The 27,312-nt window shown below is 40.7% G+C and overlaps 1 protein-coding gene and 1 long non-coding RNA gene across 9 annotated transcripts in view; one reads left to right on the plus strand and one right to left on the minus strand.

Annotated features, from left to right (window-relative positions):
- Nucleotides 1–6,265: 6,265 nt before the first annotated feature.
- LOC134064038 (uncharacterized) lies at nucleotides 6,266–9,627 on the minus strand. The gene is made up of 3 exons (XR_009936235.1): nucleotides 9,580–9,627; nucleotides 9,037–9,387; nucleotides 6,266–6,766 (listed from the first exon to the last, which is right to left on the minus strand). It is a non-coding gene; the product is annotated as an uncharacterized LOC134064038 (long non-coding RNA).
- Nucleotides 7,643–27,312, plus strand: part of LOC134064036 (uncharacterized) — a 62,818-nt gene continuing 43,148 nt past the window's right edge. The window contains exons 1-7 of one of the 8 annotated variants that reach the window (XM_062519815.1): nucleotides 7,643–7,741; nucleotides 9,740–9,838; nucleotides 14,535–14,696; nucleotides 17,865–17,964; nucleotides 19,332–19,457; nucleotides 19,553–19,678; nucleotides 19,806–19,832. In XM_062519815.1, the coding sequence (XP_062375799.1) occupies nucleotides 19,434–19,457; nucleotides 19,553–19,678; nucleotides 19,806–19,832 (177 nt within the window). In that variant the 5' untranslated portion in view covers nucleotides 7,643–7,741; nucleotides 9,740–9,838; nucleotides 14,535–14,696; nucleotides 17,865–17,964; nucleotides 19,332–19,433. Of the gene's footprint in view, nucleotides 7,742–9,739; nucleotides 9,839–14,352; nucleotides 14,419–14,443; nucleotides 14,697–16,914; nucleotides 17,154–17,864; nucleotides 17,965–19,331; nucleotides 19,458–19,552; nucleotides 19,679–19,805; nucleotides 19,833–27,312 lie in introns of those variants that run through there. The other 7 variants (XM_062519816.1, XM_062519818.1, XM_062519814.1 and 4 more) reach the window with 7 other exon arrangements.

The following is a 27,312-nucleotide window of genomic DNA, read 5'->3' on the forward strand; positions in this document are numbered from 1 at the left end:
AGCTATATAAGACATAGCACTTGGGGATAAACAACTCACACCTATGCCAAAATTAAGCACTGCAATCAAAACATAATACTCCTTTCTAAAAGCTAAATTCTTGCAACAAAACTAAACACACAAGCACCACTTGAATTACCCTTCCATATCACCAGTAACACACTGATGCACTTTATATAAAACACTGCCGTCTTTGTGTTTCTATTTTTTTAAATTTTATTTGGTCATTTTCTCAGCCCTCGTCTTCTGTAAAACTCAAAAGTTGTAATCAATCAAGAGTTTTGACAAAAAACAAACATTCTTACAGAAATAAAGAGAAATAGAAACGTCAAATATAGCAACAAAACAAAAGTAAAAAAAAAAAAAAACAATTACTGGATCATTGGTGATTAAAAAAAAACAACATACATATTTGTTTTGTGTGTGTGCGTGTGTGTGTCTGTGAGTGTGTATGTATACAGTATGTGCCAGTTAGTGTGTATGTGGTGGGGGCTGGGAGGGGGGCAATACTGTATCACACACACAAACAATGGGGGGGGGGGGGGCCTGCAATTGCCTGCAGAAGAGGCATGCGGGCGTGTGGTTGGCGATCATATACTTTCCACCGCCATGCAGAAAAGAATTCCTCGAATGCATTCATTTAGAAAGGGGCTGTAAGGGGGCAGGTATACAACTTTTGATATATGAAATTGATATGGCTGTTGAACCAATCTCAGACCAGAGCAGCCCTGATGTCATCTGAGACACATCTCTGCACTGGTCCTTGTCTTTGTCCTTGTCCTCTTCCACGTCCTCTCTCTCCTTGTCCTCCTATACTTCTTACTCTCATTGGGTGCCTCTCATTTGGTCTTTTATACACCGTCCCTTCCTTCCTCGATCCTCGTCCTCACTGATCTAGATAAAGAATGATGGGGCGGCAACAATGGGATAGTCTATCCAGCGCTAGTTATAGATCAGTGGGAATGCCCCTCGAGGATCAAGCATCGAGGATCGAGGAGAGATGTTGAGAGGCACCCATAGTCTCCATGCTTGCTAAGTTCTCAAAATGGCTTACCTGAGGCCCTGTTTTCTGTGCACTTGTTTTCAGGTGTATACGTTAGTGCCTACAATTGCCAGATGAGTTTTACATTTTGAACAAAGTGTTTTCCCAATGAGACCAGGGGATTTTGTTTTTGCACAAAGTGTTTAATGTAAGAAAACGTGTAGTGTTTCGCAAAAAGTGTTTTGCAGAATTGCAAACAATGTGCAAAGCAGATAATGTGTTTAAGCTATGGTGACACTGTGTGTAATTGTGGACCCATATCATCATTGCATGTCACATGCTACATTTTGAGGCTGAATGTTGGTGCCCTGAGCACAGTGTGTGATGCGCATGGTTGTAGCAGCGGCACTCTGTGTGTGTGTGTGTGTGTGTGTGTGTGTGTGTGTGTGTGTGTGTGCATGTGTCTGTGCTTCTAGTATATTATGGTGTAGCACACAGCTGCATCAGCGGCACTGTTTTGAGAGCTACAGATCTGGATCATTTGTGTGCTGGACTTATTCTATTGTTCACACAGCTGAGCAGGAGACATTGCCACAGTGCCATCTAGTGGTGGTTTTACGCCCTGCTACAGTCCCATAAGATCATACAGAGGCCCTTCTCCCACCCTATGAGTAGCTAAGAATCAATTCTGAATAATCTGACCAATACAAGACAGCTGAACAAAGCCTGTTCTGGAATGTCAAATATTCTGACGATTGGTAGACACAAGTATTCTAGATTCTGCTGATTTCCCTGCAGTTTGTCTGGTTTCACAAGTGTCCGCATTACAAATGAAAATAAGAGAGAGAGAGAGAGTAACCGCACACTCTAATCTCTTAGTGCGTTACTGTATATTAATGATTGATGCTTTATCAAGGTTCATAACCATTAAACTAGACTATACATGTGTGTGTGTGTGTGTGTGTGTGTGTGTGTGTGTGTGTGTGTGTGTGTGTGTTGACTTTTACCCCAGTGTTGTAGAGGAGGAGTCATATGAACAACAAAAGGTTTGATCACACAGCGGTGACATGAGGCCTTCTTGTCCTCTGCCCCTCCCCCACCAGCTTGATGAAACCAAGTTGACTGCTGAGGAGTTTGTGTGTGTGTGAGAGGACTATGCTGAGGAATGTGTGTGTGTGTATGTGAGAGAGGGTCAGATAAACAGAGAAACAAAAAAGCAAAATGCTGATTTGATGTGAAATGTGTGTCTTCTTCACAGGGACAGTAAAATAACAAAACCTTGTAGATCAGGCTGCACTGAATTGCTGACATTAGAATTTTCATGTTACCAAAAAACACAATCCTATACAAACCATAATTGTATAAGAATGTATTCAAGATGAACAGCTTTTCCTCTTTGCTGTCTGAAGTAGCTTGTTTATAAACAATATGATCATTAGATATCCAAACTGGCAGTTATACTGTACGTTTGTGTGTGTGTGTGTGTGTGTGTGTGTGTGTGTGTGTGTGTGTGTGTGTGTGTGTGTGTGTGTGTGTGTGTGTGTGTGTGTGTGTGTGTGTGTGGGCGTTTTATAGGGGCAACTGGTTGTAATTGTGTCTTAGTAACCTTGGGTGCCCAGGTGACGCCTCTGTGAACCCTGCCAGTAAACAGTCATTAAACAATAAAATTGAAATATTATTGTCACATTCTCGTTGCAGGTAGGTGAATGCATACTCTACAGTATACACAGCAGGCTAGAGTGTATGTGGGACTAATAAAATCAAATCAAGGCACTGTGCTGTGGTGGAGGAGGAGTCATGCTAACAAGGAAAGACACACTGAGCTCGGGTTAATCAGGTTCATCAGGTTCAGGCTCAGTGGTGAAGGTGTTCAGTGTCTATTGGGACATCGTTGCCCCCATGAGCTTAGACCAAACACAAATATGCGAGCTATCAAAACAACCCTCCCTCAAATACTGGCCCTGTTTATCATCCGAGCGTAGAGACCAGCGCAGAGTACTCATGTTACAACAACAGGGCTCACGTGTGATTCATGAAATATTTGCATTACTCCACTTCATCAGAATGAGTGGGCGATTTAGTCAAATTAGCAAACTATGTAGTAGAACGAGTTCACAATTCAGTATGTGGTTCTGTGTGTCACATAGGCTATTGGATGCCTGTATTTCCCTCAAGATCAATCCGTCTGTCTGTCTGTTTGTTTGTTTGTTTGTTTATTTGTTTGCCTGTCTGTCTAATCCAGTAATCACACCTATGTGTGTTTGATAAACCGACATGGTACGTTTGTGCTTACAACTGCGTGGGAAAGGAAGTCTGTCTCCATAACATTGGTGTGTTCAGTCACACACACACACACACACACACACACACACACACACAAGCACACATATTTACACACACACACACACACACACACACACACAAACACACACACACACACACCATTAGGTTCCACCTGAGTGATACATCAGAACCATTACGCTCCACCTGAGTGTGAACAGATGAGCTTTTCCTCTTTGCTGACTTGAGTTGCTTTTTTACATCAAACAATATGATCACAACAAATGCAAACTGGAAATGCAAAGTAGCAGCATAGTTGCCATAACTGTGGAGAGCAACAGGTGGAGGGATGTAGATACAGTAGGTGCTCACCACAACACTGCGGCTGGCTACAGGAAATAAGAATACACGCTAGCCTGCTGCAGTCATGTGCTGGGGCAGCATCCGCACTAAGAAATGGAACAGGCTGCTGGAGGCCGTGGAGACTCTCTGCATCAAGAGAACAGGCCTTCTGGATTTCAAAAAGAACAGTTATTATTGCAAATCTCCATCACCACGTGAGGAATGGGAAGTGTGCCAAATAGAAATCGGATCCTTCATAAACAGATGTGACCCTTCAAACAGCAATCAGCACCACTTAAATGAGAACTACTTATGGACACTAGGAGCTGTGTGTCAAAGACGAAACCTGACCACTCAGGCTGACCACTGCAGCTGTGGTTAAATGGCCTACATCTAATTGAAATAGCTGCATGATACCGAAAGACTACATGATACTGGGGTTCGTTTGTAAGTCTCTATGTGTGTGTGTGTGTGTGTGTGTGTGTGTGTGTGTGTGTGTGTGTGTGTGTGTGTGTGTGTGTGTGTGTGTGTGTGTGTGTTTGTGCCTCCAGTCGAAATGCAAAATGCAGACTGGTAACAACCAAATGACAATAGACACACAGGATGATGCAAAAAAAGTTGCAGATTGTTCACTCGCAGGATACTACAGGCCGGCAGGTGACTACAATGAAGATCATAGCTGTGCTCATTAGTCTACTCTGCAGAAAATACTGTCAGTTTTTTTTAATTATTATTTAGGTGTAGTGGTCAGGTAAAGCCATTTATTGTCACATCATTAGTATTAGAGAAAATGTGTACGAGCAAAATGAAAACATTTTATTATCTCTCTTTCCTACTACGTGTGCAACCTCTGTAGGCTCCAGATACTGGCATATGCTACCAGTAGTAACACTGACCCTATCCAAATGCAAAACTAGAGAAAAATCAGTCAAGAGGTATAAAGATGGAAAAATTACCAGTTGCCACCACCTGTGAAGCCATTCCTGTTTTGGGGGTCATCTCACAGTTGGCCCTCTAGTACACCTAGTAAATTTCATTGACATCAAAGCAGGTGAACCTGATTCCACCTCTGTTACATATCTGGCCAGATCAATATCCCACAAGTGTGACTGATTCGATGCTATACTCCTATGAACCAGTGTTCATTTTTTTGAGCAGTGTATTATGTTTTACAGTATACAGGATACTTGATGTGCTGATGTGCTTGATGTGCATTGTGATCATAGATATATCTATGATTGTGATTATAAAGCTCTAGATGGGTTCCATATGATTGTCTACCATCCCAAGACCCCACTGAGTGGGCGTTCATTTTCCAAATTCACAGTCCTCCCCTTCACTGTGTTCACTGATTTTTCTCACTCAGAAGGCGACAGCTGGTGTCATTTGAAAGTCTTTCAACCGTGGTACAATCTGGTGAACCAGCCCGCATTTCCACCAGTTTTGAACCGAACCAAGGATGCATTGTCAACACCAGAGTGGTGTGTATGATGATATATTTTCCCTGGTCTTCATCACCCTATGATATGTAGTGTGAGTTAGTGATCTGCTTAGGTATGTGAGTGCCCAACTGTGTGTGTGTGTGTGTGTGTGTGTGTGTGTGTGTGTGTGTGTGTGTGTGTGTGTGTGTGTGTGTGTGTGTGTGTGTGTGTGTGTGTGTGTGTGTGTGTGTGTGTGTGTGTGTGTGTGCGTGCATGTGAGATGGGATTTGAAGTAACTTAATAACACTGCGCTACCTATTATTTGTTTTTAACAAATGTTAAAACATTTTTCTTTTCTTGTTCCACAACTATACTTGATTGAACCTAAATTATTGCTTTAAAAGGAGCCCCAAAATACTGGATGTTTTGCTTTGATCATTTTTTACATTTTACAACAGGTAGTTGCATTAGAGAGGGTTAAAGCGGAGCGAGAGGCGCAAACGTTCGATCATTTCCGCGTTCTGTCTTTACAAGGGGGAGGGGGGCTAAATCCCCCTTTAAGCAGACCTGCTAACATTCGAACTGAACTGCTTGCCAATCTGACAGAGATCGATATCCCACTATGACGTCTTTGCAACACGCCCCTTTAAGCACACCGGAACTGTTCGAATTTTGCTTCCATAGAGATGCATTACGTTGCTCTATCTTGTCAGTAATGAAGGATCTTTGGTTGCATGCATACTGAGCTTATCCACAGCAGGCTGGTGTGTATCAGAAAGGAACCAAAGCCACAATGTCATGCTAACAAGAAAATACAGTTCAGGTTTGACCATGCAGTTGTGGTTAAATGGCCTAGATTCAGCTAAAAAGGAGCGATACCACAAGGGGTATTGCACTTGACGGCATACCAAGCTCAGAGAGAAAATTACTCAAATCAAAACTTGCTAACGAGCTCACAAACTACCAGCCAGCATCACTGCCACAAAGGCAGCTTTTACAACGTTTTCCTGAATCTCTAGGTTGAAGTGGTAAATTGTGGAGGGGGCGGTAGTCACAGATGGTTTGTATCACAGTCTGTATTTGTGTGATAGTCTGCATTTAGGTGTAACCATTTTTAAGGGATCAATTCAAAGTTTGAGATTTACACATGAAGGTTCATAGTAGCTTTGTGATCATTTACCGATCTCCCCTTATTCAAAGGCAAGGTAAAAAAACAAGTTTTCCATTCTGTCATCTTTAAGTCTTTATGATAGAGGTGAGAAAAGAAATGGTAACAACCAAAGCAAATCAATGATAAATGAATGAATGAATGAATGAATGAATCCACCAATCAGAGTGGTTACAATACTAGACTTTTTGTGGAGAGGGTGTTTGTGTCCTGTATTGATTCTGACCTATGCCACAGAAACAGGAAAGAACTGGACATTCCTATGTAAGCTCTGAGCAGCAAAGAATTTTTGCATTCATATGAATCCTGCATGAATTTTTTTCAATGCTTTGGCAAAGTGTAAAGAAGCTGACACATATCTCACACAGAAGATACACAAGTTAAAGGAGCCACAATGAATCTATTTATCTCTGTACTTTCTTTGCCTGTGTACATTTCGGGCAACTGTGATACAGATGATGGTGCCTATTATGAGCATCAAAATATTACAAGACATAAGTAGATAATTAATCCAGGAGAAGGAGGAGGAGGAAGAGGAGGAGGGTGATGTTGTTGGACTAGATGTGATGAGCTCTGCCAAAAGAAAAATACATAGCAAATTAAAGCAATGCCAAACTTTATTTTAAAGGGACTCAGCTCCCATGTGCTTAAGTAAAAAAAAAAGAATGTACCAATGTGCTCTTCAGCCTGTGCAAATTCTCTCCTTCACTTAAATCTGTCATTTACACACAAGGGAATTCTTCCATACATTGTTTAATTCTCATTGAGCTCAATGCAATTCAAACCAGCTAATTAGCTAACAGCTAATAACTGAAATAAAACCATGCCAATCTCTTGTTATGATGAAGTGTATGTGATGACATGGGGTTATTTTAATTCCAAAGGCCCAGGGGACAGGGTGCATAGTGTCCTGGATCCATGAAAAAACTGGCCTTTAAAAACAAAAATCTGCCTGCCCTACGGGAATTTAACATGGCGTTCCAATACTCATGACCCCTGTATTTTAAGGAAATGTTTATTTATTTACAATACATTATTAATTCACAAAGAAAATTGATGTCCTTAAAGGTTGAATATGTATCTCCACCAAGGAGGTTATGTTTTCATCGGGTAATGGATGGATTTCGATGAAATTTTCAGGGAATGTCAGAAATGACCCAAGGAAGAAACGACTAAATTTTGGGAGTGATTCGTAACACCGTCAGGATTCTGGAGCCGTTTGTTTTTCGGTTAGTGGTGTAATGGCACGGTATGACCACGTGGTGGCGATCTGAATAGTTTAGGTTCAAATGTACAGTATGACAACCTAGGAAGGAACAATACAGGCGGAGGTCTGTGCTCTCTGAGTGCTTTTCTAGTTCCTCATTTTTTCAGTTAAAGAGTCACTTCACCCCATAACTCCACCCACTTCACATTTCTGAAAACGGCTTTCAAAATGGGCGAGACGTTCTGAAATTTGGAGAGAGAGTGCAGCACTGCTGCAACCAATCAACCATGGTGATTTCGTGTCAATCTGGAAATGAGTGCCGCAGACATGGCTTATCACAGGTAGGCTAATCAGGGCAGCAGGTGTTGGGGCGTTTCAGTCCTAATTTGTAACAACCCAGTGACGTACAGTAGTGTCGGACTAGAAGTGCAGGGCAACGTCAGCATTCCAATAGTATTTTGGACCAACATGCCATGGCATGTTTTCAAACGGTAGTATGCGCGAGAGAGCAATATCTCCAATACAAAATCAGACGAAATGTTACTTTTGTCGAGAAACACGATTTTTGTCCCTTTAAGGCATTAAGATAAATTTCCAAAAGATGATTTTATATTGTCAACTTTAGCATATCCATTAGCCTACTTTTTGCCTATTTGATATAGGCTACAAAAATATATAGGCTAGCCTGTGACAAACTGTGAATTTGTAAATCTTCTGCTAGCAAGGGGTGCTGCAGTGCCCTCAGCACCCACCTTCCTGAGCCCTTGTTTTTAGAAGAAGCTGACAGTGAAGCGATCATGCTCATGAAGAGGCAGACTGACCAATTGAGGAGTGTTGTAAAACATACACGCTAAAGCTGTAGGGGAAGCTCTGCAGAGAAATCTCCAAGCGTAAAGTCAGTTCTTTGTTATGCTATTTGATGATGCACCATTTTACTGTAGGCCTGGTTATATTTAAAATAAATCTTGCCTCTTTCATAAGGCCACCTTGATTTCGAAGTTGCGCACTATGGGAGTTACAGAAGCAGAAATGGGACAATATGCGTAACTGAAGCATGCAAAAAGGGCTTATGCGCAATTTACCTAGACTGAGTATACCCATGCTGCCTTGGACCCATGGACCCAATTTTCACCTCAGTAAGGGAACCAATCGCAGAGCGGGGGGACAGCAACATGATGATGATGTCTAAGCAACACACTGATGCTTTTAATTTGGTTATTTCAGGAGGTAAAAGCTCTGATAAGAACCAAACCAGCTTTTGTTCAAATCTATACATCTATCACTACTGAAAAATGTATGGTTAATTTCTCAAATGTTATTTTGAAGTATCAAAACACTCTGGTATAGGCTAATTGATACGATTGGCTATGAGCTACGCACAGACACATTCGATAGACATCTGTAGCGCCCAATAAATGTCTCTGGGCATTCGTAAACCATGCCTCAAATACGAGAAAATGAATGTTTGGTTTCCAGACCACATCTCATTGAGGTGGCGTTAGCCGGGCTACAATTTACGTGCAAATGGGAGAATTCGCCCCTATATGTTTACTCTTATATACACTTATTAATGTATGTGTACTTTCAAGCTGCAAGCTGTGGATGTTTATATTTTCAAATAGCAAAGTGAGCATACCATATTGAATTTCTTCAGAAACTGCAAACACAGTGCCATTACTCCAACCTCGTACCACTTCTCCTTCGATGAGGAATTTTGCAAAACATACCAGCTTCTGTGTGTCATTCATGGAAAGGTTCCTCAGCCTGAGGGTGGTAAAGGTGTTATTGCTCTCTACGGTCGCCCGAGATGCAATCACGGCTACCTTGTTCAACACACTGAATGTTTTTGGATCATGTATGTTAGGAATCACCCACTTCATGCTGTAGCCCTTCACACCAGTGGGGAGACTGCAGTAAATAACTCCTGTCTCTCCAGGTGCGTAATGCATCTTATCTGTCCACTGTTTCACCAACACTCCAGCAGACCCTGTACATTCAGTTTAAACACATTCCATTAAGTGCATCTGATTATGTGGACATTTTGAATTAGAGACTGTAAGAAAATACCCTTCTTTTTGCAGGCTTAAGGCATATGATAAGGACAATAGTTAAATCTTACTGTTCACTCTGGTTTGATGTGAAATTAATAGTAATTATATTGAGCGGTTTCCTACTGTACCTGACAGATAAAGAGCGAAGAACAAACAGTATCTCATCTTCCTTTCCATCATGTGGTTATGAACAGGAAAGATGTGAGACATTTCAGTCTGCTCAGAGTGCATCGTTTCCTGTGAACAAACAGTATCTCATCTTCCTTTCCATCATGTGGTTATGAACAGGAAAGATGTGAGACATTTCAGTCTGCTCAGAGTGCATCGTTTCCTGTGATCTTTTGACCTACTGAAGTCGACTACGCCACCTGGGGCCAACACGATGTGGTGTGTATTTAACTAACACCTTAATTAAGACAAGAAGTCTCTCACTCACTGATATACCACATGACAGACATGATATTTCAATAAAATAAAAAAAAACATGTTTATTAATAAATAATTATTAACACAGTCAAGCCTTTGCTTAGGCCAAATCGAGGAAAATAATAGCGCATGAAAATGCAAAACTAACATGAAATGTGAAACAAACGTTTATTTAGAAACAGTTGTGGCCAGAGGAAACAGTTGGCAGGAGTCACACAATTGGAATGGTTGAACAGTTAAATAGTTGAGTAGTTTAAATAGTTAAATTAACTAGATATACCATAAAGCGGTACACAATATGACCGCCGCTCAGTCCTGCATATTCTCTCCGCAAATATAAATCACGCTTTTGTTTCCATCGTCTACTCCATCCCCTACTGCAACTTTTATGTAAATGAGCGTGTGCATGTGTGCGCTTGCTTTTGTGTATGAGTGCTTCTCTGTCTGTGAGTTTTCATTGTGAGTGTGTGTGGTGGGAATAATGGTGTGTGTGTGTGTGTGTGTCTGCTTGCCTGCTTGTGTTTTGTGTCTCTGTGTATATACATTTTTATGTACGTGTGTGTGTTTGTGCGTGTGTATGTGCATATGCCTGCCTGTCTACTGTGTGTGTAGGTACAGTATGTGTCTGTGTGTGTGTATTTATGTCTGTGTGTGTAGTCCTGTGTGTGTATGAGTGTGTGAGAAAGAGACAGTAGCATCGAGCAACCAGAGCACCCCTTCGCTTATTACCACCATCTGCAGGCCAGTTGGTGTAGTCACTAAATGTACACATAAATTATTTTATTTTATAGCCCCCCATGGATGAAATTCCACAAATCTTGGCATACTCCCAGAGGATGTCAGGATAATCATACACGTGACATTTGGTGCCGTTCATAACATCCCATCCAAAGATAGGGGCGATTGAAGCAATATAATATTGCATTTTCATTTTTTACCATGCATATCACAAATGACTGGTTATAAGCTAAGTAAGGGATGAGCAACTTTCATGACTAAGAGGGCCACAATTTTTTATCATCAGCATCAGAGGGCCAAATGTGGCCGCGCACTTCCGCACATCTATTATGAGAGAAGCTGCTAAATAATTCTGAATAAGAACGAAATATCTGTACTGTATAATGTTTATTGAACCAACATACATTCATTTAATTTTTTTCATACTCAAATGCATTTTTAACATAGACTCCCTAACAACAAACACAAGTATTTTACAGCCAGTGATAAGTATTATTTTCAGTGCAAAGGGCTCGCATAAATCACCATGAATCACCATGGCACAAAACTGAAAAACAGTGGCCCATCATTAACAACTAGCCTCATATTCAATGCATTTATGCTCCCACTCCATTTTTAAGAATTTATAGAAATTTCCTAACGTCCATGATGAGAGTACAGATGTGATGTAACATCCATCACATCTGTACTCTCATCCAACGCCAAGAAGTACTTGCAGACATGTATGATTTGTCTCAACTCGACATTATCAGCAGGGCTGCCAAGTCTCAGGCTTTGAGTGTGACAGTCACACAATTTGACCCGAGTCTTTAACCAACTGGCAATCACCAGATGCACTTACCAGTGATTCATTACGCAACTGGCAATTAACAGAGATAAGAATGTTTACGAGAACCCCTCTACCGACGCCATGTTTGTGTCAGGGCTTTTACCTGGCCCAGGGGTCATCTTAACATTCCTAAGGTAAAGGATGGTAACTAGGTTTCACTACTGTATGTATGTTATACTAAAACAGTTAATTCGATGAGAAACATATCAAATTTATCCCACATATTAATAGTAAATTATTTTAGTGAGGAGTTTCATTTTGAAACAGTCGTGGGCAGAGGAAACAGTTAAACAGTATCTGTAGTCTTAAAAGAGCCAGCTAGTATGCTTACAGCCTGAGACGGAGTAGAGTTTAAAAGCTGACTGTAGTTAGTGTAATTAATGTTGATAGACAGAAATTGTAATGGATGTTGATAGGCAGATTGTTTAATGGATGCTGATTGATAGTATAATGAGTGTATTAGTGAATGGTTTGAAGAAGATGAATGGATAGAAAGTTGGATGGAATGTGCTTTATATCCATGTAGAGTGGAGAGACACAAGCTGCGTTTCTATTGACCATTAAATTGTGCAAATTAAGAGTTGTGAAAAGAAATGTGCTTATATTACTGGAAACACACAAATTTCGAAAAAAACTCACATTTTTCGATAAAACGTTTTTGCGCTCGGGTGAGGTGTTTTTTAGAGCGTATCGAAATTTGTATATTTCGCAAAACTGCAATGGAAACACTTTCTTCGCATCACACGAGTCACATGATCCAACAACCGGATGTTAAAAGGAACAACGAACAAGACTGTTGACGGGGGCACGGGGAGAATGATGTAAAAAAATACAATGTTGCTATGCTTTGCTGGTTTAACGTGATGAGAACGGTGCTGAAAGAAATCTAGTTCTAGAAACTAATCAACTGGGCTGATCTACGAAATATTCCACTGACATGGCTGTCACATGATTTAAGCATAGCCTACAACAAACTCCTGTGAAATATGTCATTTTTAATTTTGTGTTTCTGCCCCACCAAAACGTAGGCCAACGGCCTCCGCCTCCTCCGCTGATGGCTGATAGGCCTAATGACTGATAATATCAGCGTTAGTGCCGTGGCAATTTTATTGTATTTAGTGTAAATCTGGGTTATGTTGATATCAAGTCAAGTCAAGTCAAGTCAAGTCAATTTATTCGTCTCCCTTGGGAGAATTTTGGTTAGAGACAGGGTATATCCGCCATAATGACTTACAGCACGCGAGAATACACAAGATTTAAATTTAGTTTAAAGCCTAATGTAATGGAAACACCGCAATTGCGAAAATTGTGATTTTCGACATTAAGACAACATCAACAAAGTTTTTGCACATATTAGTAATGGAAACGCAGTGACAGAGAGAGTTGGCCTAGTTGAGCAGAAAGCAGCTGATACAGGTGCAATTAGCCCATTAGTTGGTGATGTCATAGTGCCAAATGCAATGTCTATGAGGAAAAACATGCTTTTTTTTTATCTCAAAATGTATAAAGTTTACAGAAATGAAATATACATTGCCCTAGACCAGCTGTTACATGTACACTGAGGACAATGAGGCCTTGACTGGAGCTAAGAATGGTTTGTGTATTAAATCTATCATGATCAGATTTACCCCATCCAGCAGGTCTCAAGTCAGCCATTTGCCTTTGATGAAATATTTCGGCAAATTGGTAAAGTTGTTACAGGTACCTAATTAGGTAAGTACACTGTAACAGTGACACATTAAAATAAAGTGTTAGCCTACCAAAAGTTTGGTAGACATGTGTGTGCTAGACTGCTATATAGCCAGCAGTCCCCTCTAGGCCTACTCTGTGGGAATTTAACTGTTGAATATGATACTTGGGTGATGTCAAATGTAAAATGTACTCTTTAAAGACTCAGTCTCGACTCTCGGTTGTCTCTCAAATTCCCTCTGCGGAGCCTAGACCCTGCCTTCATGACGTCAGGACTTTGCCCTAATAGACCTATGATGTTCGCCTACAAAAAGCTACCATCTTTGCCCATATAAGGAGTTACGGTATCTGACGATTTTTCCAATGGGAAATTAACATGGGGATTTTGAATGATCACACCTGTTAAACTCTCGCGGGGATGACAAAATCGGAAATTCAGGTGTTTTCCTGAACGCACTTTTGTCCTCTGCCTTCCAGAATATAGCCTACTGTGATCTCCGGTGCGCGAAGGTGGCAGACTTTGATTTTTGCTACCCCAGAGCTACTGTAACTTGCCAAGCAACTTGCCGTTAAGTTAGTTAGCCACAGTATGCACAAGAAGGCAGAGTACAAAAGTGAGTTCAGGAAAACGTCTGTATTTAAGATATCGTCCCCGCGAGAGTTTAACAGGTGCGATCATTCAAAATTCTCATGTTATTTTCCCATTGGAAAAATCGACAGATAGGCCTACCGAAACTCAAAGATGGCAGCTATTTTGTAGGCGAACTTCAGAGGTCTATGGGATTTTACATTCATGCCGTATGTGCAGGTGTTTAGATGCCTCTTCAATTTTCCCTGAATAAAAAACGGTTGATGATGATGATGATGATATCCACAAGTGTCCGTGCGGGTCCGTGCCTCATGTTTCGTCACATGGTCAAGTCTAGACTACGGGAAGCCTGTTTCGCCCTTTTGATCAGGATTTCCATGCTCCATAGCCTACACCACGTCTTTAGGTTTCGCGTGTAGGCTACGCGCTCAACCCAGTGTTAACCAACCGCGTGTTGATTCAACTAATTCATAAACGGCGCGGTGGAACCGACAGCTCTGGTTTAGTCGGCTCAGGGTCAATCAACTTAAGTTCAGCGTTAACTCTGTGTTTGTTAAACCTCCGTTCGTGGAATACCCCTCAGTGTAATGTCAGCGTCCTTAATTCAAATGAAGCGCGTTGCCGGAACAATGCGTGCACTTCCACTAGGTTGTCCCATTACACGTGATCTTGATGGCTGGTGATGGTATCTGGAAGGTGCGTTGTCTATGTCGCACCTGACTCGCAAGGAATCATTCTATCAGGGATACACTCTTGACTTTGAGAAACAGCCAATGATCTAACCATCGTCTTATTCTGTTTATTTAATATAGGCTGAACACATTTCTCTCCCTCTCATTCTATGTTAGTAGAAACACATGTTGCACTAAGTCGAACCTGTGATTTCCCGTCAACGGGGGCTGGGACATTTCAAGGAAGTTGGATATGAAAAAGGTGTGCTCATTCAGATTACGATGTCGTTCAGAAACAGAAAGGTAAGTCAACTTACTTTACTAAAACACATTAACTGGGCTATATACCACGAGCCCATCAGTAAATTGAAAAACAGAAACATGAGTGGCAGTAAAATATCAGGCTTGTGGAAAGTTTAGCTGTAGCCTAAACTTTGTTATTTCGCTTCGAATCATTCATGGCGAGACGCGCGAACATCGAAGTAGCCTATAAGATAGGCCTATACTTAAGAAAGATAGTTGACTGTTTGTCTCAGGGCTCACCAATTTAGGGCTCACCAATATGGGGCCCATGTGCCAAAAAAACTGTTATCGTTTTTCCCCCCCCCCTAATTCTGTCTCAATTGTATCGACTCAAAAATGGGTTGCAGTTCACTATCTAGCCACAATTGTTTTTAGATGGGGAGGTATGATCCATCGTGATATTGAGTATGAGGAAGGCTGCGGAAAAGCGCGCTTGCAGGAATGGACGCACGCCTATCTAATTTTGTTCTAGTTTACCATTGTGTATGGCTTTAAACAGCGTGTGAGCTTCAACATTAGCAAGCAGTCATTCAGTATAATTAATGTGAAATACTAGCGTTTTGACAAGCACACCAATTTTGTCAGCCTGGATACCTATAACTAAATGGATGCATTTCATGACATTAATACTAGCCTATTAGGCCTACTGTAAACAGTGCAAAGACGAGCACAATAAAGAGTAGTGTTTGTATTTCTTTAAAAATAGTCTACTTTTATAGAATGTTATTTTTGCACAGATATGCAAGACATTTCAATGTAATGGTCCATGACCTGAACATTTAGTTTTGGCCTGCGGCCCACCACCCAGATTAATTTTAGTCCCTTGATGGGGAAGCATTTTGGCACCCCTGCTGTAAACCATATGTATAATAATTAAAAATATAATGTTCAACACATGAATTTTAGGGTCTAACCCTTATTTAAGAGAAGAATCCGCACACTTCAAGTCTTTGTGAAAAAATAGCTTTACTGATTGCAAGCTTTCGGTCGTTAGACCTTCTTAAGTCTAACGACCGAAAGCGTGCAATCAGTAAAGCTATTTTTTCACAAAGACTTGTAGTGTGCGGATTCTTCTCTTAAATATCCAGTCATTCTTAATCCTGCACCTCACACGGATGAGCGGTGATTTTTTACCTTTTTGCTTACTATAGGGTCTAACCCTTAAACAGGCGATGTGCACTACGAGATACATACTTTTTAACATCCTGTATGGGGCCACAATAAATATTTTTTTCAAATCAAGTTATCGGTTATCAAAAGTCTTGTCTGTTATCAGTATCTAGGTCACATGACTTGGTTCAGGTATCAGTCATTGGGTATTTCTCAAAGTCAAGAGCTCGTCCTTGATAGAATGCTTTCTTTCAAGTCGAGTGCTAGAGAGACAAGGCTACACACCTTCCCAGTACCCTCTCCAGCCGTCGAGATCACATGCAATGGAACAGCCTAGCGAGTGTGGAAGTGCACGTCAATTGTGCACGGTTCCGGCTGCGCGCTTAATTAGAACCGTGGAAATTGTGCTGCTTTTACAGGAGTTCCGATAACTGCGGCTGCACTTTCCTCTAAATAAACTTTTTGGAGTAGCCTACAGTGTTTCCACATTCGACTTGGTCTTCACATATCACAATCCGTAGTTTATAATTATGTTAGTGTCAATGGAAAGTTATACCGGTAATTGGCAACAGCAACGGTAATGTTAAACTTCTACAAAGTTCGTATCGGGCGAAGTTCTGAGGTAAATTAATAACAAGTCTATCACAACTTGTTCATGCACATTGACATATGCATTTATGATGAATATGCACAACAACTTGATATAAATGCCTGATCAAATATACGATGGCATTAACAAAACACTTGATAAATCATATTTAGCCTACATTAACACGCACTGCTTCTTTGCGTCTACTTTCCATCTCCCTCTCTCTTTTTTTTTTTAAAACCGCACCGTCAGAAAATTTCTAATTGTTCGATAAGCCGACTGACGAGCACAAACGAACAGGAAAGACAGGGGGACATATTGCAAACATTTTGAGCTTTGTTACTCATCATGCTCATGTAGACAGTATAACTATATATTTCCTATGGAATTACTTTTGCAATATGTTCCCCTGTCCTTCCGGTTCGTTCATGCTCGTCAGTCGGCTTATCGCGACTTCACCACAAGATGGCGCCCAGCGGAGAGATTCTATGAAGGTACTGCTTGTAAACTGTCTTTTTGAATAAACTTCCTGTGCATTTCCAAAGTTCTCAGTATCTCGTTTTAAATGTCAGGACCCTCAGAAGTCTACCAATGCAGTGTGGAGTTACTTGGAACCGTTTTAATGGTTTAAAAATAGCGATTTAGCTGCATAGGGTACATTATGCCCAATCTAATAGATTCAAGCCTCCTGCAAGCTCGGCTGAAAACGACGGAGTTCGGAATGCAGGGGGGTGAGCAAAGGCGCGTCTTCAACATGTGTGAGTAAACCGTAACATGTTTCGGTACAGTTAAGGTCAATTTCACACCGGAATTCTCCTTTAAGGATCTTAACATTAACATTATCTTAACATTTAGCATTCTTTCAATGATTCTACACTGTCTCCATCTTATACTGACATGATAAATTCAAAACACATCTGTAAAAATGTTCATTTTAGTAAATAGCATGTGCTAGATTTTTGCCCAGACATTGTTAAGGGATAATTTAGATATCCAAAAAATAGTGACAAAGTGACAAACCCACAACATTCTTCATGATTAGTTCGACATAGGAAAAATGTACTACTGAAACTACTGTAAAAGCAACAAGACTGTATAGCACACCTGAGTGCTGCGTTTTCAATTTTTGCACGTGGTGGATGTGATTATCCAATATGTTCATTAGTGTACAGTAGTCATTGGCAATCCAGGGCTTTGTAGTGACAAAGAAGTAACTTTACAAAAGTCTAAGGTATGAAAATGTGTCTTACGTTTTGACATTCACTGTGTGTAATGTTTTGCAAAAAGTGTGAAGCTGAATTTGTACTGTACTGTTGTACTACTCTGCACAGGTGTTTTGCTTCTTGAGTGTTAAGTTTTGTTAACTGTCTGGAAATTTACATTTTAGTGTGTAAACAGTTGAAAAAAAACTGTAAAGAACCCAATTGCCCAATTAATTAATCCCAGTACTCTTTTGCTATGTATTTCAGCTACTCCATTGTGTGGCCATTGGTTTATTGCTTTTGTTTCACATATGTGATGCACCAGCCCTCAAAACAGCAGGTAATGCACCAGACCTCGAAAGAGCAGGTAAGAATGTTTTCTGTTGCTGCTACTGTTAATAGACAGGTAATTTGCTAGAGCAATTGGGACTCAATGGATTCCTGGTCAGGCTCTTAGTCAGTAACGGGAACTCTGTAGATCTAGGAGTGTTTTCACGATGCTCTTAAGTTATGATGGTTTCGGGAAACAGTCGGAAAACCTTAAGACGTTCCTAAGAGGGACTTTACGATCATCTTAGGCTTACGATGCTTTCGGGAAACGCACCCCTGGCTCGCATTTATGAACAAGTGTTATAGTTGGAGAGATTGATGAACGTGGCAACCTGACAGGGACAACAAGAAAGCGGACATTCCCAGCTGCACTCCCCCTCCAGACAATTGCATTCCCACCTAGTGTCTATTTATTGCAAATGTAGCCTACATACTGTAATTCTTATAGGCCTACATAGCATTCTACTGCCCCTCATTCTATCCTTACTCTTCTGCATTTTTTATTCTTTTTTATATTAGCCTATTGTTGAGTGTAGCCTAGCCTACTTTGAGAGCAAAGATTATCCCGAGTCAAATCCCTTGTTTGTTTACACCAACATGTAATGAATTTCCTGATCCTATAATCCTTTTTTGTAATAAAACTAGAAAACACATTCACTTTTTTAGTGTTGGAGCAGGCAGCACAAAACCTGTGGCATTGTCCAAACGTTCTGTACGGCTGGGCCCTCTATAAGTATCTGCATGAACAAGAAAATCCCTGTTTTTTGCCCTGGAAAAGGAGTTATTTAGTAAAAACTGCATTTTTTGGGTGGCTACTAGAGAAACAGACAAATGGCACAACTGCCACGTTCCCCGAGGACCTCCTTGACCCCCCCCCCCCCCCAAAGTGTCCGGCATGTTTTTCTTGGGCAGTCAGCCCATCTAAGTATCCCCCGCTGATTGGCCACCAGCCCAGTCTCAATTGCACACAGCTAGCGGTCAACCAGTTCATCAGCTCCATGTAATGTTACAAATCACTCATACCTCAACCCCATGTATAATAACAGAACACCCACAGTCCATTGAAAGTCCATGAGCATGCTTATAGTACAGATTGCCGTTACCCCGCATTCACACTGTCTCCGTCCGTCAACGGATCTCATTCACTTTGCATGGGGCGGACTCGAAATGCATTGTGGGTCCGTCCGTCGCTTCAGCTCCGTTGCCTCCGTCAAGAAAGTTGAGAAATGTTCAACTTTTCAGGCAGCGACGGATCCGTCAGCCAATCAGATAACGTGTATGCAAATACACATACAGCAGATCCAACCTCCGTGATCCGTTGACGGACGGAGACAGTGTGTACGCGGGGTTATAGTACAGATGTCCATCAGTATACATATAACAATTGTATCTCTTTATTCCCAGACATTGTATGTAACGGTACACACCCATGCACTAATGCTGAAGCTTGGGGATGGGATCTCTGCAGCAGTGTATTTAAAGATGAAAGTCTCCAGATAGACTCATATGAATGTGAATTCAATAAGTCATGTAAGTATGTCAGTTTACATGCTTATATATAAAATAAAATAAAATAAAATAGAAAAAGAAATTGACTGGAACAAATGTACATATTTTATCTTTAGATGCTACAGAAGTGGACTGTGGACCAGAGGCATTTGACACGCCGAACGTTTGTTCATCACTGGTCAAATGTGGTTTCAACCGTACTTTTGTTGGCGTTACCTTGTACATTTTTTTTTTCAAGCCCAGTAAGTTTTTATTGCTCCAAATATACTTTAAGTTGGCATCTTGCAATATATGATTTACGTTGACTGTATCCATCACCATTTATTCTGCATACAACAAGTATACAGTGCTTTGTTTTTCTTTTTACAGCACATTGTGAAATGCCAGATTCTAAAGGTACTGTATTAATGTTATCCCTTTTGACAAAATATATCTTGATATGCCACACCTGTGAGGTGGGTGGATTATATTGGCAAAGGAGAAGTGCTCACTGACAGATTTATGCACAATATTTTAGAAAAATAGGCATGTTGTGAACATAGAGATTAGAGATGCACCAATTGCAATTTTTTGGCCGATTCCGATTTCCGATTTTTCATAGAATTTGACTGGCCGATACCGATTTTAGCCGATTCCGATTTCATTTCTTCTAACCACTTTACAGCACACACAAAGAGTTATTTTCTATCTTTTCTTTAATACAACATGTTAATATAGAAATGTAATCAACTTATCAATGGCTGGTAAAAAAGATGTGAATAGACAGATTCTTCTTCAAGTCCTCTTCAGCTGCAGAATTGTGAGACATTAATATCACACACTAGGCTACTAGGCCTAATAGAAATGCACTGTGGGAGCACCAATGTTTTTCTTCTCACATCCAATATCCCACTGTAAATATCTTCAGAATAGGCTACTGATAAGGGTAATGGGATAATTTGGTATAGGCCTACATAGGTGCTACATAGGCTGAGATGTTGGAAAATTACAAAAAAATAAATTTTGAGAAAACAGCCTTGAAACAGACATGCAATTCTAAGTCTACACTCTTCTTTGAACTTTCGCGATTGCTTGCGGATACAAAGGAAGTGTCCATATTTGGATGCCATAACGTCATGCAGGAGAAACACAGCTTTCCAACGACACCACACATGATATGTTTTGTATCACGGTCGTGGTAGACAAAAGGTAATGAAATAAACCTCTAAATGTGTAAATCGGACTTTGTTGTTGTAGTAGTGAGAAAGAATACATGCTAAGGAGGCAAACCGAAGCAAAATGTTTATTCCTGCCGTGTCTCACCTTAAGTGCAGTATAACTACTCCTAGGCTATGTCGCTGCTTGTTGACTGCGCGTGTGGTTCAGCTGTGGGCACGCAATTAGCGGCAAGGACGGGCGGAGATTAGCGCTGTAACCTGAAGTGACAGCTTAGTCAATTCCACGCAATATGGCAAAGCACAGCGTTCGCTGCATAGAAAAACTCAGTATTAGCGCTTTATCCAGCCCTGACTGTTGGCCTTTGCTAGCTTCATCAAACTTTGCTAACTCAGCTAAGTGATGTTGTTACAAGTAGCCTACGTGCAAGTGCATTTGGCCGGCATAAAATCAGCATGTCTCAGACTGACCGGCAGGTCGCCGGTCATGGCCGATCACGTGAAAATCAGCCGATTCCGGTCACCAGCCGATCTATCGGTGCATCTCTAATAGAGATAGTCTTATTAGGTATTCTTCTGTACGAAAACTGCCCATGAAAACGCAGGTCTATTTTGCACCTTTATTTCTGCCTCGTAAAAGCAGGTGCTAATCCTTTAAACATTGGCATTTCGAATGTTTTACTTTCACACCTCACGTTTGCATGATGTTTTTAATTCCAAATTAGTTTATTCAGAATTAAATAAATCGGAATTAAAATATTCTCCTTCGAGTTTACATGGAAATAATAATTCCGAATTGGTGTTTACATGGAACATAGGTTAATTCCTCTTTATCGTATTCCGCTGAACGTCTGGGGGTCAGGAAGGGTTCCGACAGGCGGCGCATGAAAGCAGCCTAATTAAGGTCTACCGGAAGAAAACAAACTTTAGCTGGCTAGCGGCTTTTTTGTCATCTCGGGTTAACGTTACAGCATGGGCAATAACATAATGAAAACGGTTTTCGCAGTAATTCTGATAATAGGCCTACTATTTAACCAGCAGCTCGAGAATATTGTCAAGCTTCACGTTTGCTAGCTGAGGAGGAGAAGAGTGCCGGAGAAGGGGGGAGGAAGACGGAGCCGAATTAGCAATGAAACGAGCATGCACCAAACAAACGAAATAAACTTTGAATCGGAATAAAGGTTTACATGATCAAGGAGTGCGTTAATTCCGCTTTAACATCGGAATAAACCAACCACTTAAATCGGAATTAAGTTTAATTCCGAATAATCATTTTCAAGCGGAATAAGCATTTACATGGTCTCTTTTAAAGCGGAATTAACTTTTATTCCGAATTAACTTGGTTTTATTCTGAATTAAAGCTCTCATGTAAACGCAGCAACTGTCACATCATTATCGCAAGTCGTTTTAGTCGTACGTACATGTAGCTCATGCAAATGGTAAACGTTGAAAACCAATAGTAGCCTCGCTCCAACACCAAACAGGAAGGGGCAAAATAGGTGACAGCTGTAGCCTATAGGATTATTAGTTATTTAATTTTTTATACATTAGTCGGCTATTCTACATGACAGAACAGCTCTATATCTGTTAGAGATGTCACACATGAAACTGCAGAAACACGAAAAAAAATACTTTGATATGAGTAGGCTATCTTATATGAGTTCCTGTTGATATGTAGTGCACAATGAAAATAGTTTGAAGGAATCTAGTAGCAGTCTTGTAAATAGTGACCTTGCATGATCCACAGTCTTTGCAAAATCCTAATCTGAGACTGGCCTGTTAGTTTAATGTAAGAACGTTGTGTTTGAAAGAAACGTTTCATGTTTTGTAAAACATGAGTTCATGAGCTTGTATATTTTCCTTGTTTCATAGTATATAAGCTTACCTTACATTATTCAATTAAATAAATGGAATACTCAATTGGAATGACTACTTGAACACAGACAAGATTGTCTTTCATTCAAAACAGTTTTATGTAATTCTAACACAATATGATTTGATAAATTGGTCATTTTTTTTACAGTGTAGGACAGGGATGGGCAACTTTCATGACTTAAGAGGGCCACAATTTTTTAGCATAACCATCAGAGGGCCAAATATGGACGCGAACTTCCACACATCTGATATGAGAGAAGCTGCAAAATAATTCTGAATAAGGACGAAATATGTCAATTTCCATGCTCAATTGCACTTTTTTTTTTAAAGATGATTTTTTTGGGCTTTTTATGCCTTTAATTGGACAGGACAGTAGAGAGTATGACAGGAAACAAGCAGGAGAGAGATCAGGGGTGGATCCGGAAAGGACCACGGGCCGGGAATCGAACCCGGGTCGCCGGCGTGCGGTGCAGGTGTCCCAGCCAGTCGCGCCACGGCTGGGGCCCTCAAATGCACTTTTAACATAGACTCCCTAACAACAAATACAAGTATTTTACAGCCAGTGATAAGTATTATTTTCAGTACAAAGGGCTCACATAAATCACCATTCAATGATGGCACAAAACTGAAAAACAGTGGCCCATCATTAAGTGCAACAACTAGCCTCATATTCAATGCATTTATGCTCCCACTCCATATTAAAGGGATATTCCGCCATTTTTGGAAATACGCTCATTTTCCACCTCCCCTCGAGTAAAACAATCGATATTTACCTTGCTCCCGTTCATCCAGCCATTCTGTGAGTCTGGCGATACAACTTTTAGCTTCAGCCTAGCATAGATCATTGAATCGGATTAGACCATTAGCTTCTCGCCTGCTAGCTTCATGTTTAAAAGTGACTAAGATTTCTGGTAATTTTCCCATTTAAGACGTGTCTCCTCTCAAGTTAGAAAGTGCAATAAGACCAACTAAAAATGAAACCTGGCGTTTTTCTAGGCTGATTTGACATGGAACTACACTCTCATCTGGCGTAATAATCAAGGCAAGCTAATGGTCTAATCCGATTCAATGATCTATGCTAGGCTGAAGCTAAAAGTTGTATCGCCAGACTCACAGAATGGCTGGATGAACGGGAGCAAGGTAAATATCGATTGTTTTGCTCAAGGGGAGGTGGAAAATGAGCGTATTTCCAAAAATGGCGGAATATCCCTTTAAGAATTTATAGACATTTCCTAACGTCCATGATGAGATGAGAGTACAGATGTGATGTATCATCCATCACATCTGTACTCTCATACAACGCCAAGAAGTACAGTACTTGCAGTCATGCATGATTTCTCTCAGCTCCCCCTTGACATTATCAGAATTTAATAATTATGAGCGTCACCGTGCGTCGGGACAAATATACCGTTTAGAATTTTTTACCTCCACTACGCACCTTAACAATTTCGCCATCTGACATAGCTTCTTTGCTTTGGCAAGCTCAAGCGAAACAGCAAAAGACGGATTACTGTGTAGTTCTGGCAATTAGTCGCTATTGTTTGTGTAGGCTAGCCTACTTTTGATTTGAGGTCGGCTCTAGAAGCTCCGTGTGTGAAGGCTACTTCTGATATTTAACTTTGCGCAAGGTGTTGTAGTGGCGACTTAAATCTTTAATGGCTGATATAGTTTCTAAGCAAAACTTGACACATATGGGTTTGCCTTACCATTCTGTGAACAGACACTCTGCTTCCAATTTTGACTGAAAGGTAGCCTACGGTTTTCTTAATCGAGTTTTCTTTCATTTTTGCACTGCTTTTCCTCGGCGGTGGTAAAGGTCCGAGGCCCCGAGATTGTTTTCATAGGAAGCTCTATCTATCGGTGAACAGTATAATTACAATGACGGGTGCGGTAAAAAAAACCCCCGCATTTTTATCACAGTAAAAATGATCCTCTGCGGGCCGCACTGAGTGAGGAGTTGGGCCGCATGCGGCCCGCGGGCCGCCAGTTGCCCATCCCTGGTGTAGGACGTCCCAAGGCTGAAAGGTCTCAACCTCAGTCATCCGACCACTGTATTGGATATTATCAAAACATTTCAGGCCACCTGATCTGTCCAGTGCTCACCATAGATTTACACAGATGATCAGACTAGGCTTCATCAAGCCATCAACAAGGCATTTGTATGTTGAAACGATCAGAAACGAAGCTGTCAAACAGGAAGCGACTCTATAGTGCAACCAATCTTTGCTTGACATGAGCCTTGCTATGAGAGCTTAAAGGAACACTTCGCCGTTTTTTCATATTAAACTACGTAATTCCTTTAACTAAGACGAGTTGATACATACCTCTCATGTTTCAATGCGTGCACTCACTGGCTCGCGCGTGGTGCTACTTTGATGGCACTTATCTAGATAGATAGATAGATAGATAGATACTTTACTTACTTTTTACATACTTATCTAGGCCAGTTCATTCATTAGGATCCAAACAGAGATGAATTTAGAAACGACCAAACATCTCCATGTTTTCCCTATGAAAATACAGTAACACGAGTCGTCACATGACCAAGTATGGTCAGACAAAAGAAAACGTGGTGCATTTGTAATGCGTGTAAGAGGATAACTATGTTGTGTGGCAGAATAACACTTGGAGCACTTCGACTCGGTGCAGTAATATCATCGCTCTTGCACTTTCAGTTTCACTTTGGAGTGAGTATATTGTATTCCGCCACACAATATAGTTATCTCTCTTACCTGTTTAGAAAGCGAAATAAAGGTTTATATGATCAAGATATTAGTTAATTCTGCTGGGGCAGCCGTGGTGTACTGGTTAGCGCACCGGGCTTGTAACCGGAGGGTTGCCGGTTCGATCCCCGACCAGTCCACCATGGCTGAAGTGCCCTTGAGCAAGGCACCTAACCCTTCACTGCTCCCCGAGCGCCGCTGGTTGGGCAGGCAGCTCACTGCTCTGGGTTGTGTGATTCACTTCACTGTGTGTTCACTGTGTGCTGTGTGTTCACTAATTCGGTTAAATTGGGTTAAATGCAGAGAACTGAATTTCCCTCACGGGATCAAAAAAGTATATATTCTATTCTATTTTATTTTTTAACATCGGAATAAAACACCCACTTACTTCGGAATTAAGGCGAGACACTACAGGTAAAAAAATGAACTTTACCAGCTGATTACGCACATACATGTGTGAAAAAAATGTATTGCAAGTTTTCTGTAATTTAATGTTTGAATATGCTAATTAGGCGTTATTTCATTAATTATTCGCTAATTTGCATATATTTCAAACCTCAAAAACTCAACATTAGACAAAGCCAGTATGGAGGTAGATTTGTGTCTTTATTATTCAATCATAAAAAAGTGTTCTTCAATCAAAAATACATGTACTTCTGTCAAAGAAAACACATTCAATCAAAGAAAAAAAGTATTTGAATGCAAAAAAAATATTTGAGACTCAAAAAAATTTTGATTTGATTGATTACAGATACGAAGAGCACACAAAGAGAGAATCCGACAAAGAACAGGAAACAGAAGTACGCAGACCAACTAGAAATGCAATTCTAAGGAATTACCAGGCATTGCATGCAAATGCAAAAATGTTTAGATCATTTAGATATGGTTACTAAGGTGTAGCTAGGGTAAGCATGGTGGTTGCATAGTTTAAAGAGAGTTGATAGTGTGAAGGTAGACAGTTTAAAGCTTAAACATTCCAGTTCTAACTTAAAGGAGAATTCCGGTGTGAAATTGAGCTTAACTGTACCGAAACATGTTAAGGTGTACTCACACGTGTTTTAGACGCACTTTCACTCACCCCCAGCATTCCGAACTCCTCCGTTTTCAGCCTAGCTTACAGTAGGCTTGAATCTATTAGATTGGGCATTACGTAGCCTATGCAGCTAAATCGCTATTTTTAAACCATTAAAAAGGTTCCAAGTAACTCCACACTGCATTGGTTGACTTCTGAGGGTCCTGACATTTAAAACGAGATACTTAGAACTTTGGAAGTGCACAGGAAGTTTATTAAAAAAGACTGTTTATTCAAGCAGTACCTTCATAGAATCTCTCCGCTGGGCGCCATCTTGTGGTGAAGTCGCGATAAGTCGACTGACGAGCACAAACGCGCCCAGCGGAGAGATTCTATTAAGGCACTGCTTGTAAACAGTCTTTTTTTTTAATAAACTTCCTGTGCATTTCCAAAGTTCTCAGTATCTCGTTTTAAATGTCAGGACCCTCAGAAGTCTACCAATGCAGTGTGGAGTTACTTGGAACCTTTTTAATGGTTTAAAAATAGCGATGTAGCTGCATAGGCTACGTAATGCCCAATCTAATAGATTCAAGCCTACTGTAAGCTAGGCTGAAAACGGAGGAGTTCGGAATGCTGGGGGTGAGTGACCTGAGAACAGTGAGAAGTATTGTTTTTTCACATGGATTTTTAGCATACCACTGAATAATGACTGAATACATAAGCTTAAGCAACAAAAATATTGTTTAGTCCAACAGACCAGTGCAATTTTTGCCATAAAGTGTAGCAATACCATATTTCGAAATATTACATTTCAGAAATGCAGGTAGCCTATAGATAGGTAGACCTTCTTTAAACTATAATACTTCATGTTTTTTTTAAGTAAAACACAATACTGTGATATCCTGTTAATTGTGTGTGATGTGTTACCTGTTACCTTGAGTTGAGTTCATGAAATTGTTGTGTCCCTTTAAGGGGAACTGGGGAGTGGAGTTTACATGTGTGCGTGTGAGCTTGTATATGTGTGTGTGTGCGGTTCCGAGAGTGAAGTTGGACATACTGTAGGTGCGGCGAATTACTCTGTTATAAGCGTGAGTTGTGGCTGTAACAGCAAC

The sequence above is a fragment of the Sardina pilchardus genome, chromosome 18 (genome assembly GCF_963854185.1).
Source record: "Sardina pilchardus chromosome 18, fSarPil1.1, whole genome shotgun sequence".
Taxonomy (NCBI): Eukaryota; Metazoa; Chordata; class Actinopteri; order Clupeiformes; family Clupeidae; genus Sardina; species Sardina pilchardus.